Source organism: Leucoraja erinacea, chromosome 37, assembly GCF_028641065.1.
Source record: "Leucoraja erinacea ecotype New England chromosome 37, Leri_hhj_1, whole genome shotgun sequence".
Taxonomy (NCBI): Eukaryota; Metazoa; Chordata; class Chondrichthyes; order Rajiformes; family Rajidae; genus Leucoraja; species Leucoraja erinaceus.
The window spans coordinates 10,267,473-10,282,267 of record NC_073413.1 but is presented as its reverse complement, the minus strand read 5'-3'; the positions used below and the strand labels follow the sequence as shown (position 1 = coordinate 10,282,267).

The 14,795-nt window shown below is 46.8% G+C and overlaps 3 protein-coding genes across 5 annotated transcripts in view; all 3 read right to left on the bottom strand.

Annotated features, from left to right (window-relative positions):
* LOC129713942 (brain-specific angiogenesis inhibitor 1-associated protein 2-like protein 2) overlaps positions 1 to 5,950 on the bottom strand; it is a 29,717-nt gene extending 23,767 nt beyond the window's left edge. The window contains exons 1-2 of the mRNA XM_055663356.1: positions 5,770 to 5,950; positions 1,418 to 1,493 (exon numbers count right to left, since the gene is read on the bottom strand). Of these exons, the coding sequence (XP_055519331.1) occupies positions 1,418 to 1,493; positions 5,770 to 5,820 (127 nt within the window). The 5' untranslated portion in view covers positions 5,821 to 5,950. The remainder of the gene's footprint in view (positions 1 to 1,417; positions 1,494 to 5,769) is intronic.
* Positions 1 to 14,795, bottom strand: part of LOC129713715 (cytochrome P450 3A29-like) — a 116,445-nt gene that overhangs the window by 41,073 nt on the left and 60,577 nt on the right. The gene's annotated exons all lie outside the window — the stretch shown is intronic.
* Positions 10,075 to 14,795, bottom strand: part of pla2g6 (phospholipase A2, group VI (cytosolic, calcium-independent)) — a 37,830-nt gene continuing 33,109 nt past the window's right edge. For all 3 annotated transcript variants that reach the window (XM_055663352.1, XM_055663355.1, XM_055663353.1), the window contains 3 exons: positions 14,508 to 14,675; positions 13,343 to 13,416; positions 10,075 to 11,777 (listed from right to left, as the gene is read on the bottom strand). In XM_055663352.1, the coding sequence (XP_055519327.1) occupies positions 11,633 to 11,777; positions 13,343 to 13,416; positions 14,508 to 14,675 (387 nt within the window). In that variant the 3' untranslated portion in view covers positions 10,075 to 11,632. The remainder of the gene's footprint in view (positions 11,778 to 13,342; positions 13,417 to 14,507; positions 14,676 to 14,795) is intronic.

Genomic DNA, 14,795 nt, shown 5'->3' with positions numbered 1-14,795 from the left:
GTTTCCTCCCACACTCTAAAGACGTGCAGGTTTGTAGCTTAATTGGCTTGGTGTGTGTGTAAATTGTCCCTAGTGTGTGTAGGATAGTGTTAGTGTGCGGGGATCGCTGGTCGGCACGGACTCGGGGGGCCGAAGGGCCTGTTTCTGCGCTGTATCTCCTAAACTAAACTGAAAAGAAAAGTGGTGGACAAATGGTTAGAGACGAGCAGATAAGATGCCTCCTGGCGGGACGAGGCTGGAGCCTCGTGGGTCGGAGCCCGGGGCCAACAGAGTCCATGGAGCCAGCGGCTGGGGCCAGGGTCGGGATCAGCGCCACGGAGGGGACCCAGCGGAGAGGTCGGCGCGGTGGCTGATAACGGCGCAGACCGACGGAGCACGTGGAAGTGAGGACGCCGCTACGGGGAGAACGTGGGGGAAGGAACAAATGGGGGAGGAACGTGGTGAGGAAGGAGGAGGAACAATGGACAATGGGGTACCCGGCGTGAGAGAGGGGGAGGGGAGAGCAATGGGGGAGCTGGAGTGTGGGGACCCCCGAGAGGGGGAGGGGGGTGTGGGAGAACAATGGGGGGGGTAATTTTGTCCCCGCCCTTTATGTAGCGACTATTTACATACCTTGTGTTCGCAAGCAAAGAATTTCACATGGGAGAGTAAAATATTAGAGTCAGAAGTTTTATCGTTATGTATCCCAGATAGGACAATGAAATTGTTGCTTGCTGCATCAAGTCAAGTCAAGTCAAGTTTATTTGTCACATACACATACGAGATGTGCAGTGAAATGAAAGTGGCAATGCTCGCGGACTTTTGTGCAAAAGACAATCAACAAAACAACCAAACAAATTATAAACACAATCATAACACACGTATTCTTTTACATAATAAATAATGGAAGGAAAAACGTTCTGTAGAGTTAGTCCCTGGTGAGATAGGCGTTTACAGTCCGAATTGCCTCTGGGAAGAAACTCCTTCTCAACCTCTCCGTTCTCACCGCATGGCAACGGAGGCGTTTGCCTGACCGTAGCGGCTGGAACAGTCCGTTGCAGGGAACAGAATATGTAAACATAATACAGAACAGGGGATAAAAGTCCAGTGTATCTACTGTATATGTTAATTCACGGATAGAATAGTGAATTGTGAAGCTAGAGGAAGGAATATAAACATGTATATGGAAGGGGGGGGGGGGGGGGGAGTAGAAATATGGTGCATTTGGGATATCCAGGTGGGGACAGGGAAGGGAGGGGGGATAGTGAGAGAAGGAAAATAGGGATTGTTGCACAAGTTAGGCTGCATTGGGAGCTGGATCGACCGTGAAGCTCTACCAAACTTCAATATATCTATTCAGTTATCACTCACAATCTTAACAATCATCAAAATGGGAGAAGTCTTAAACGTCTCAGCTGACTCTCAGTTCAATACTTACTTCTAAAGGCTTTAACGAAGTTGCTTCCCAGTACCACCAGATTCTGCAGCCCTGGGTTGAAGTGTTCCATGATATTCTGCAATTAAACACAAGGGCCTGGGTTACAGGGGCCAATGGCTGCCAGCCCGCGGTTACTCTGGCAGGCAGCACCAGTCTGTATCCAAGCGGCAGGGTGGCGCAGCGGTAGAGTTGCTGCCTCCCAGCGCCAGGGACCCAGGTTCCGTCCCGTCTACGGGTGCTGTCTGTACGGAGTTTGCACCTTCTCCCCGTGACCTGCGTGGGTTTTCCCCGGGTGCTCCGGTTTCCTCCCACACTCCAAAGACATGCGGGTTTGTCGGTTAATTGGCTTTGATAAAATTGTAAATTGTCCCTATTGTGTAGGATGGTGCTAGCGTACGGGGTGATCGCTGGTCGGCACGGACTCGCTGGGCCGAATGGCCTGTTTCCATGCCTTAGATTTCCCCCCCACACTTCAAAGATGGCTGGTTTGCAGACAAATTGGCTTGGTATAAATGTAAATTATCCCTTGTGTGGGTAGGATCGGGATTTTTAAATTATCCCTGGTGTATAGGATAGTGTTAATGTACGGGATGATCGCTGGTCGGCACGGACTTGGTGGGCTGAAGGGCCTGTTTTCACGCTGTATCTCTATCTTTAAACTAAACTAAACTCTTCAATCTGAAGAAGGGTTTCGGCCCGAAACGTCGCCTATTTCCTTCGCTCCATAGATGCTGCTGCACCCGCTGAGTTTCTCCAGCATTTTTGTCTACCTTATTCAACTCTCCCAGTGGTCCAGCACTTCAACTCCCCCTCCCATTCCGAATCTGACCTTTCAGTCCTGGGCCTCCTCCACTGTCAGAGTGAGGCCCAGCGCAAACTGGAGGAACAGCACCTCATATTTCGCTTGGGCAGCTTACACCCCAGTGGTATGAACATTGGCTTCTCCAATTTCAGGTAGTCCCTACTTTCTCCCTCTTTCCCCTCCCCTTCCCAGCTCTCCCACAGCCCACTGTCTCTGCCTCTTCCTTTCTTTTTCCCACGTATCCACCCCCCCCCCCCACCCCCAACATCAGTCTGAAGAAGGGTCTCGACCCGAAATGTTGCCTATTCCTTCTCTCCATAGATGCTGCCTCACCCGCTGAGTTCCTCCAGCATTTTTGTCTACTTTCGATTGTTCCAGCATCTGCAGTTCTTTCTTAAACACTTCGGGGCCTTCAGTTAACCCAAGCAAACTGCATTGGTCCCGTAGTAAAGGGTATTTGAATTTGAGACACAAGGAGAACGCTATTGATAACGTTACAACGACAGGCTCCCGCCCCTGCCCATTGCCACACGCCATTCATAAGTTCATATGTGATAGGAACAGAATTAGGCCATTCGGCAAACTCCACGCCCGAGGTCAGGATCGAACCGGGGGTCTCCGGCGCTGTGAGGTAGCCGCTCTTCCAACCGCGCCAAGACCGCAAGAAATTGCAGCGAATTGTGGACGCAGGCAGCCCAGACCATCACACAAACCAACCTCCCTTCAACCGACTCCATCTACACCTCACGCTGCCTCGGCAAGGCCAGCAGCATCATCAAGGACCAGTCTCACCCCGGCCACTCCCTCTTCTCCCCTCACCCATCGGGCAAGAGGTACAGGCAAGTGTGAAAACGAACGCACACCTCCAGATTCAGGGACAGTTTCTTCCCAGCTGTTATCAGGCAACTGAACCATGCTACCACAACCAGAGAGCAGTGCTGAACTACTATCTACCTCAGTCATTACGTCACAGAGTGATAGTGTGGAAACAGGCCATTCGGCCCATCTTTCCCATACTGGCCAACACGTCGGTGGGGGGGTGATGGTGTGAGAGAGAGAGAGAGAGAGAGAGAGAGAGAGAGAGAGAGAGAGGGAGAGAGAGAGAGAGGGAATGCCGGTGTTACTTGGAGTTAAATACATCATCATTCTGACCACTGGGCTGTAAGCTGCCCAAGTGAAATAGGAGATGCTGTTCCTCCAATTTGCATTTAGCCCCACTCTGACACTGGAGGAGGCCTTGGACAGAAACATAGAAAATAGGTCTAGGAGTAGGCCATTCGGCCCTTCGAGCCTGCGCCGCCATTCAATATGATCATGGCTGATCATCCAACTCAGTATCCTGTACAAGTCCAGAACAAGGGGTCACAGTTTAAGGATAAGAGGGAAATCTTTTAGGACCGAGATGAGAAAAACAATTTTTTTCCACACACAGAGAGTGGTGAATCTGTGGAATTCTCTGCCACAGAAGGTAGTTGAGGCCACAGTTCGTTGGCTATATTTAAGAGGGAGTTAGATGTGGCCCTTGTGGCTAAAGGGATCAGGGGGTATGGAGAGAAGGCAGGGATGGTACACTGAGTTGGATGATCAGCCATGATCATATTGAATGGCGGTGCAGGCTAGAAGGGCCGAATGGCCTACTCCTGCACCTAATTTCTATGTTTCTATGTACCTGCCTTCTCTCCATATCCCCTGATCCCTCTAGCCCAAGGGCCATACGTAACCCTCTTAAAAGTCAGTGTGGGAATGGGAAGGAGAACTTAAGTGTTTGGCAGCCGGGAGATCAGGTAGGTAGGTCCAGGCGGACTGAGCGGAGGTGTTTAGCGAAACGATGGCCCAGTCTGCGTCTGGTCTCGCCGATGTACGAGTCCATGAGGGATACTTGATTGTACAACCAACTGAGCAGACAAAATGGAAGGTCCACATCTTTGCACCATGTTGGTCCAAAATGGATTAATGAGTGAAGGACAGGATAGGTACGCAGCTTGGGTGGACTGTTAATAAATGATGAACTGTTAAACTGATAGGTTTGGGACGAGCAATTAACTAATGAGCAGAATTTGATATTCTACCTGAATAAGTGGCGACGCTTTGAGCAACTTAAGGAAGCGGCAAGTGTCGGAAAATATCATCAAAAGTCTTAGCGGGTAGGGTTTCACCATGTGAGGTGAGGTTTTTTTTTTTTTTTTTTTTTTGTTTATTTTATTAGAAGTTAATACAGCACAAAACAGTACAGTGGAACCTAATTTTAGGTGCCAACTATGTAATACCGTAATCCATTCTATGTACAACCTCTAGTTTTATGTTATAAAAGGAAGTAAGCAGGACAAGAAAAAGAAAACAATAGAAAGAGGAAAAAGTGGAAAAATAGATGGTAGAGAGTAGAAAAACGTGAAGTGTGTATATAAAAAATAAAAAAAGGAAGAGAGAAAGTGGAAAGTAGAAACAGAAGAGAAGGCCCCTTAAAAGAGAATTTTTCAAATCTGTATTCGGGGATGTAGATCTATCCGCGTCATGAACCGCGTGAGGTGAGGTTTAATAATAATAATAATAAATTTTATTTATGGGCGCCTTTCAAGAGTCTCAAGGACACCTTACAAAAAATTAGCAGGTAGAGGAAAAACATGTAAGGGGAATGAAATAAATAGTAGAGACATGACTAGTACACAAAGTAAAGGCAGAATTCAATTCAAAACACAATTTGAGGCAAAAGGTGATGGGGAAATGTTTAAATAGGAACCCGAGGGCCATTTTTTTTTTTTTTTTAAACATGGATAGGACAGGTTTGGAGAGATATAGACCAAATGTGGGCAGGTGGGACTAGTGTAGCTGGGATAGGTCTGAAGAAGGGTTTCGGCCCGAAACGTTGCCAATATCGGGTCTGAAGAAGGGTTTTGGCCCGAAACACTGCCTATATCCTTCGCTCCATAGATGCTGCCGCACCCGCTGAGTTTCTCCAGCATTTTTGTCTACCTTTGTAGCTGGGACATGTTGGCCGGTGTGGGCAAGTTGGGCCAAAGGGCCTGTTTCCATGCAGTATCACTCATTGACTTTGCAGTGAATGCACAGGCAGGCTCTAACACTTATATAGAGTCACAAACAGCACGGACACCGGCCCTTCGGCCCATCTTGCCCATGCCGGCCAACATGCCCCATCTACACTAGTCCTCCCTGCCCACGTTTGGACCACATCCTTCTAAACCTATCCGATCCTATCCATGTACGTGTCCAAATGGCTTTGAAATGCTGTTGTAGTTGTAGCCCCAGCTACCTCATCCAGCTTGTTCTGTATGTCCACTCACCTCTGTGTGGAAAAATGTCCCTTCCCCCTCTCACTGTAAACCTACATCTGACCCTGACCCTGGGTGAAAGAAACCGGAGCAACCAGGAAAACCCACGCAGGTCACGGGGAGAGGGTACAAACTCTGTACAGACAGCACCCTTAGTCAGGATCGAACCCGGGTCCCTGGCGCTGTGAGGCAGCAACTCTACCGCTGCACACACATACCCCCCCCCCCCCCCCCACCCCCCCCCTCCCCGTGCCGTCCCTTACCTGGTAGGTGTTCAGAGTTGAATAGTAGACTTGGTCAGTTGTTTGAGCCATGGTCCAGAGGTGGGGGAGGAGGGGGGTGGCACAAACAAACGCCAGGAGCAGTCTTGCAAATGTGCCTCTCTTCCCCACTCCGTGCGTGTGTGGAGGTTGAGACTGCAATGACAGTCCAGATGTACAGAGGATCATACTGTTAATAATTTATCTGACTAACCTGATCCTTGCACCCTCTCCCCCTCCCTCCCTCCCTCCCTCCCTCAAGACAATCCGGATCACTTACCTGTGTAACCAGCCAGAATAAAATAGAATAACACAAGGAACTGCAGGTGCTGGTTTACAAAAAGAAAAAGCACAGAGTGCTGAAATAACTCAGCGGGTCAGGCAGCATCTCTGGAGAACTTGGATAAGCAACGTTTTGGATTGGGATCCATCTGTATGTCGTTCTTCAGACTAAAAAATATGCTGGGACTGCAAAGGATGTTAAATACTTAATAGCTGTTTTATTTGTGGGATTCAAAGGTATTTTATTTCCTCATCTTTTTCCCTCTCTCTCTGTCTCTCTCTCCCCGTCTCTCTCTGCCCCCTCTCTCTCTCTCTGCCCCCTCTCTCTCTGTCCGAGTCTCACTCTCTCTGCCCCCCGTCTCACTCTCTGTCACCCCGTCTCGTTCTCTCTCTCTCCTGTGACTGTCTGCAGAAAGTACCGATATACTGTGACTTGTCCCAGTGTGAGATGTCTAGGTGTCGGCAGTGAATGCCACAAAACCTCCGCACCTCATCAGAACCTCAGCTGAACAGCTGTCTAGCAAAACTCCCCGCTTGCTAAGTACCTTGTTCCGTTTCAGACACTAACCCACTCTGTGATACACATTCACACCTGTCACAGGTAAACCTATAAGAAATAACCTGCGCACACACGCACACACACACACACACACTTCAAAAAACTGCCACTCAAATAGATTCCAGAAAAAAATAAAAATAATTATATTTCCATACAGCACAGACGGTGACCATTCAATCCCTTGAGTCAATGCTAGCTCACAGAGCAATCCTGCACCACAGCGCCAGAGGCCCGGGTTCGATCCTGACCACGGGCGCTGTCTGTACGGAGTTTGCACGTTCTCCCCGTGACCTGGTGGGTTTTCTCCGGGTGCTCCGGTTTCCTCCCACACTCCAAAGACGTACAGGTTTGGAGGTTAATTGGCTTCGGTAAAAAAACAAAAATTGTTAACTAGTTTAGTTCAGAGATACAACGCAGAAACAGGCCCTTCGGCCCACCAAGTCCGCACCCATCAGCGATCCCCGCACACTAACACGATCCTACACACACTAGGGACAATTTACACATATATCAAGTATACAAACCCAAGCCAATTAACCTACACCTGCACGTCTTTGGAGTGTGGGAGGAAAACCGAAGATCTCGGAGAAAACCCACGTAGGTCACGGGGAGAACGTGCAAACTCCGTACAGACAGCGCCCGTAGTCGGGATTGACCCTGGGTCTCTGGCGCTGTGAGGCCGCAACTCTACCGCTGCACCACCAGTGTGTAGGGCACCCCTCAACACTCCAGACCAAACGATCATAGAAACCATATTCTAGCAAATAGTTCTGATTTGTCAATTAAGACAAGTCTAATTTTTTCCACATGTAAGGTCTCAAACATAGAAACATAGAAAATAGGTGCAGGAGTAGGCTATTCGGCCCTTCGAGCCTGCACCGCCATTCAATGTGATCATGGCTGATCATCCAGAATTAGTACCCCGTTCCTGCTTTCTCCCCATATCCCCTGACATTAGCCCCGAGATCCACATCTAACTCATCCACCTCGTTATCAGCTGGCCATAACCGTGGAATTTGTCCAGGAAAGCTATAAAGTGGTTTAGACAGTCTAGCCTACAGAATAATAAACTTTGCTTATTTCGCAATAGCCTTCTGAATGAGTTTAATTTAAATGGCAAGCCAGTGTTTAGGGCTCTCCTCTATTTAACAGGATAGACAGCTGTCTATTATCTACCGGTGCGGTGGCACAGTGGTAGAGACCCGGGTTCGATCCTGACTACGGGTGCTGTCTGTACGGAGTTTGTACCTTCTCCCCATGAGTTGCGTGGGTTTTAGACAATAGACAATAGGTGCAGGAGTAGGCATAGAGCCAGTACTGCCATTCAATGTGATCATGGCTGATCATCCCCAATCAGTACCTCGTTCCTGCCTTCTCCCCGTATCCCCCGAGATAAACATTTTTCACACAGAGCGTGGTGAATCTGTGGAATTCTCTGCCACAGAAGGTAGTTGAGGCCACAGTTCATTGGCTATATTTAAGAGGGAGTTAGATGTGGCCCTTGCGGCTAAGGGGATCAGGGGATATGGAGAGAAGGCAGGGATGGGATACTGAGTTGGATGATCAGCCATGATCATATTGAATGGCGGTGCAGGCTCGAAAGGCCGAATGGCCTCTACTCCTGCACCTATTTTCTATGTTTCTATGTTTCTATGACTCCGCTATTTTTAAGAGCCCTATCTAGCTCTCTCTTGAAAGCATCCAGAGAACCGGCCTCCACCGCCCTCTGAGGCAGAGAATTCCACAGACTCACCACTCTCTGTGAGAAAAAGTGTTTCCTCGTCTCCGTTCTAAATGGCTTACTCCTTATTCTTAATCCGGTTTCCTCCCACACTCCAAAGACGTGCAGGTTTGTAGGTCGGAGGCAGGTTCTCTGGATGCTTTCAAGTGTCGATCTTCGGCCTAATGCTGCATTCGCTGTAAGGCAGCAACTCTACCGCTGTGCCACCGTGCTCGTAAAATTTTTTGTTGCGTGCTAATCAGTCTACTGAAGTCTACGATTCCTACACTACAATCAGTGGACTTTTGAACTTATCTACACTTGTGCTTATCTGTAGTCTCATTTTACTGGATTGTAAGCAGAATGTCCAGGTACAAAGACGTCCAGGTTTATAGATTAATTGGCGTCAGTAGAAATGTTAAACTGTGCCTAGTGTGTGTAGGATAGTGTGCGGGGATCGCTGGTCGGTGCAAAGAACGGTGAATAATAGTGAACTTGGCCTCTCATTGGGAAGATAACATTTGTACAGAAATGGCAAACCTCTCATGGGGTAGCTATGGAGTGAAATTTTCCAGGATAAGTCCATTTCTCTACAAACCTGTCCTATCCATGTACCTACCTAATAACCCAGTGGACCTAATTAATAACCCATTTTCTGTTATTTGCACTTTACCAGTTTATTTATTCATGTGTGTATATATTTATAGCATGGTATATGGACACACTGATCTGTTTTGTAGTCAATGCCTACTATGTTATGTTGTGCTGAAGCAAAGCAAGAATTTCATTGTCCTATACAGGGACACATGACAACCTAGGACAGGACAGCACCTACGTCAGGAGAAGTCGAGCTGGGCTCATTGGCGTCAAACCCACTGTGGCTGAAAATGTTTCAACATGTCGAAAATTTAGCTGCGACCAGGAAGACGCTATGACTTTTTGTGCGACTGAGGAGAGACTACACCTGGCGAACATGTGGCGACAAACTTGTCATCTGTAGGTGCCTAAAAAAATCGCCTAAGTGGGAAGGCCCATAGCTTTTTCTTACATTTCGGGATAGTCCCAGCCTCAACTACCTCCTCTGGCAGCTCGTTCCATACACCCACCACCCTCTGAAAAAAAATTACCCCTCAGACGCATAGTAAATCTTTTCCCCTTCACCTTAAACCCAAGTCCTCTGGTCCCCGATTCACCTACTCTGGGCAAGAGACTCTGCGCGTCTACCCGATCTATTCCTCTCATGATTTTGTACACCAATATTAAGATCTCCGCTCATCCTCCTGCGCTCCAAGGAATAGAGTCCCAGCCTGCCCCAACCTCTCCCTGGAGTTCACTCCCTCTAGTCCTGGCAACATCCTCGTAAATCCTCTCTGCATCCATTCCAGCTCATAGAAACATAGAAAATAGGTGGAGGAGGAGGCCATTCGGCCCTTCGAGCCAGCACCACCATTCATTGTGATCATGGCTGATCGTCCCCAATCAATAACCCGTGCCTGCCTTTTCCCAATATCCCTCGACTCCACTAGCCCCTAGAGCTGTATCTAACTCTCTCTTAAATACATCCAGTGACTTAGCCTCCACTGCCCTCTGTGGCAGGGAATTCCACAAATTCACAACTCTCTGGGTGAAAATGTTTTTTCTCACCTAAGCTCGGCGACATCTTTCCTATAACTTGGTGCCAGAGGTGAATGAGATGAGATGAGGGTGGTCATCTTATATAAATTATTACGCTTCCATGAAGACACAATTCCCCTTCTTCTGGTCCAGCCCAACCAACTGAATTAAATCCATTTAGATGGGTTAATTTATTTAATCAAATCACATCGTACAATATTAGTACATGTTTCATGAACAAGTCGACAGTGGCCGTATTTCCAGCTTTAACTGCCCTCTTTACATGGTTTAAATTGAAATACTTTGCTGACCAAAAGGCACAGTTTGTCTGTAGCTCTTCCAGAGACTTAGTGAAGCAGCATTTATCCGCAGCCTTCATAGAACACGACAAAATGAACGGCAAACATTCAGATACTTTACAAAACATAAGGAAGGTTGTTAGTTCTCTGGGGAACAGGGTTAGGTGGCGTTATGGGTCTAGACCCTCCTTTAGACTGATTGAGGGGGGGGGGGGGCGTGGAATAAAGCTGAAGAAGGGGGCGAGGCAGGACAAAGCAGGACGGGGGGGGAGAATAGAGAGATATAACAAGGCATATTAGATCATTCTGCAGCGTTACCATTGCTGTTTAATATATCCTGACATTTTATAAAACTCACACTGACCGATGATGCAATGACGGGTCCACCACTGATTTCCCGCCACCCTTGGTTCTCTGATTATCCGTGTTGCTGGGGCAACAGAGGTCCCGGCCTCCGAGAGGTACCAGAATGTTCTGCTTCTCCAGCTGGGGGTGGGGGGAGATACTGGCCCGTGGAGTCGGCTGTGGGAATGGGTCTGCCGGCTCCAGCCAGGCCAGGGTTCCGGAGCCCAGGCCAGAGGGGCAACTGACCCATCGATCAGCCGTGGAAGTCCTGACGAGGTCAACCTCGGCACCACATTTTCCAGGGGGGGATTTCGAGTGTGGATTAAAGGAGGTGCCGGACATTCGATGTTGGACATGTACAATGTACCATTGACAGCTCTGATACACAACTGCAGACGGCTCCCGGATTCTCTTCCCTCCAAAAGCTCAAAGGCTTCCAACTGATTTGATAAATACTTGTGAGGATCTTTAGCCAGATCTGCCTTCCTCTGACCAGAAGCATTCCATCAAGCATCCATTGACCAGGGGTGGGAGATTGCAACCTTCCCGTGGTCCACCCTGTTTCGACTAACGCAATCAACAAGACATGCACAAACAAATGTTTTGTTAGAGGCTGTGCACGGCACACATAAGAAGAAGAAGAACTATTTAGCAGCATCTTCTTGACTTCATTTTCGCAAGGTACCAAACTCTCGAACGCAGACACAAAAAGCTGCAGTAACACAGTGGGACAGGCAGCATCTCTGGAGAGACGTCACCCATTCCTTCTCTCCAGACATGCTGCCCGTCCCGCTGAGTTACTCCAGCTTTTTGTGCCTATCTTTGGTTTAAACCAGCGTCAGCAGTTCCTTCTTGCACAAACTCTCGAAGGCATTCTGTGTTTTTCTTGGGTTAAGATGCTGCAAGGTACCATTATTTTGTTGTAATCACAGGCGTGTTAAATAAAAGAATAAATATTAAATAAATGTAAAGAATTCTGGCAGTTCGAGCCACAATGGGAGTACGTTTTAGTCAGTTAGTCAACAATCGATCTTCATTCCCCAAATATCAAGCACTTAACAGAAGGCGGGCAAGTTCTTTGATTCTCTCCCTCTCCTGGTGGATGTAGATTTGAGTGTCCCACAACATGTTGACTAAAATAGCATCGTCAATCTCATCCAGCATCACGTCTGTCTTCAGCTGAGAGTTCAACCTGGAAAGTAACAACAAACCAAATCAAACCCCAGCCAAGAACATCATTTCAAGAGAGAGTTAGATTTAGCTCCTAAATCCCTGTCCCACAGTACGAGTTCATTCCACGAGTTCTCCCGAGTTTGCCCTGATTCCAACTCGGAGATTTACGGTAATGGCCACTCGTCGGTACTCGGGGCTCTTGTGGGCATTTTTCAACGAGTTGAAAAATCTTCACCAGTCTTCCCGTGCTTACCTGCCGTTAGCGAGTCTTCCCAAGTACCTGCCGTTAGCGCTAATAGACGTCCCCGAGCTCCGACGTACCCGCTACGTTCATTCTCCGTGCTTATCACGAGTTTAATTTTTATTAAACTCGGGTGAGCTCTTGGAATGAACTCGTACCGTGGGACAGGGATTTTAGGGCTAATGGAATCAAGGGATATGGGGAGAAAGCAGGAACGGGGTACTGATTTTGGATGATCAGCCATGATCATATTGAATGGGGGTGCTGGCTCGAAGGGCCGAATGGCCTCCTCCTGCACCTATTGTCTATGTTTCTATCCATACGGCCCCTTCTCATGGTATTAAAACAGATTGCTCTGTTCTTTATGGGAAGAGGTTCTGTGAATATTAGTTCAATTTAGTTTAGAGTATGGAGCGAAGGAATAGGCGACGTTTCGGGTAGAGACCCTTCTTCAGTCTGAAAAAGGGTCTCGACCCGAAACATCGCCTATTAATTACAACTAGGTTAGAGGCAATAGGTTTGAACTGCCTGCCTGCAGCTCACACTGTTATTCGGACTGTTAATGGCCTTGGGATGAAGCGCAAAGATTTTGTGAATCCCAAAATCCTGGGTCACTGCCTAAACAGTTTTTACCCCACTGCTATAAAAGCACTAAATGTAGCCGCCAAGGAACGCAGGGACGATACATACTAAGGGACTGTGGTACACTGTGAAATCGACAGAAGGATGGAGGGTTGGGTGTTTATGCGTGCTATTTTCATTATATTTATTTTAGTTTATCTTTTAATATTTTATCTTGTATGTATCGTTAGCTTTTAGAAATGTTTGAATGGTGCACTGACTGGCTGACATTTTTTAAATTTTGTTGTACATGGTTCATGTTACAATGACAATAAAGAAACTATTCTATTCTATTCTACACCACCACGCCTCACCACGTGCCATGTACGCGTGATACGTGCATCGTGACACGTAAATGGTGTCGCATAAATGACGCGCAAAGAGAAGTTGTACAAGAAATGTAATATGTTGCATATTATGATTAAGATGTATGTACATTGCTTCTAATCAAATAACTCTGAGGTTAAAAATAAATAAAGAAATAAATAGATAAATGACGGGCAAATGACACCCAAGTGGGACAGGCCCTTTAATCCCAGAATGTTTGCTGTTGCTAATATCGAGGAAGATATGCTTTCTATGCTCCTATTTCGTGACGTCCTGCAAAGCCGTATCGCTTAATTCTGCCCCATACAACTTATGAACTCAAGAACGTACTGCAGGATAGCAACATCAAACTCAACAGTGAATTGGCCAGCTGGTTAATTCCATGGAATATGTACCTGAAGTATAGAATGTCCACCATTTCACACCAAGCCCTGGCTCGGTCCACAGCTCTGCCATCAGAATCAGTGCACTATAGATCAGATGTTAAAGGTTCCATTAATAGTTGCTTGCTTTGGGAGAGGGGGGGGTGGGGTGGGGGGGGGGGGGGGGTTGGGGGGGGGTGTGGGGGGGGAAGCAAAGGAAGGGCGAGGGCAAAAAAAAAAAAAACAATATTTCTCGGCAAAAAAAGTGTAAAATGAAGACATTAAAAATGCAGTTAGAATTATGGAGACATTACACTATTACATACTGTACGCACTATATTACACCCACACGCACTGTATTACACACACACTATATTACACACACACTATATTACACACACACTATATTACATACTATACGCACAATATTACACACACACACACTATTACATACTGTACACACAATATTACACACACACACTATTACATAGTGTACACACAATATTACACACAATTACATAGTGTACACACACACACTATTACATACTGTACACACTATATTACACACACACACTATTACATAGTGTACACACACAATATTACACACACACACTATTACATAGTGTACACACTATATTACACACACACACTATTACATAGACTGCACAAACACAATATTCGTTTGAACACACTGGGTTCAAATGTACACACTATATACACACACACACTATTGTATACTATTGTACATAAGAATTTGCCACCACACAGCGAGGAGGAGCTTCGCTACTGTGACACATGTTTGTGTACACACACACACACTATTTCTTCTTATACACACTTATGTACACACACAGAAACCATATTTTCGTTTGAACACAATATTACACAAATGACACACAAATAAATACTGTATTGTACAATATTGTACACACATATACACATTACATACTATACACACTATTACACACTGTACACACTATTACATATGTACACACACATTACACACACACTATTACATACCGTACACACAATATTACACACATATACACACTATTACATATTGTACACACTATATTACACACACACACACACTATTACATACTGTACACACTATATTACACATACACACACACATATACACATACGGTCCATGTAAACGAGTGGTGAAAGTGAGCATGCTTCTATAATTTGTACTCACACAGTCGACCACCATCTTGCCCAGCTCGCGGGCACCAAAGACAGTCTTGGCCAGCTCCCAAGGGTTGGATGGACGAAACACATCAACAGAGGACACAGGCACCTGTGGGGGTTTCCCCGTTCCAAGTGAAACCACAATGCCTAGTTTCTTCACCTGACCTTCTCGGCCCTGCACAGTGAACACATTTTAATTTTAATAAACTTCTAGACTCTCAAAAGCTGAAACACTCCACAATTCCTACCCTCTCCCATCGGGCAAAAGGCACAGAAGTGCGAAAACACACAGCAC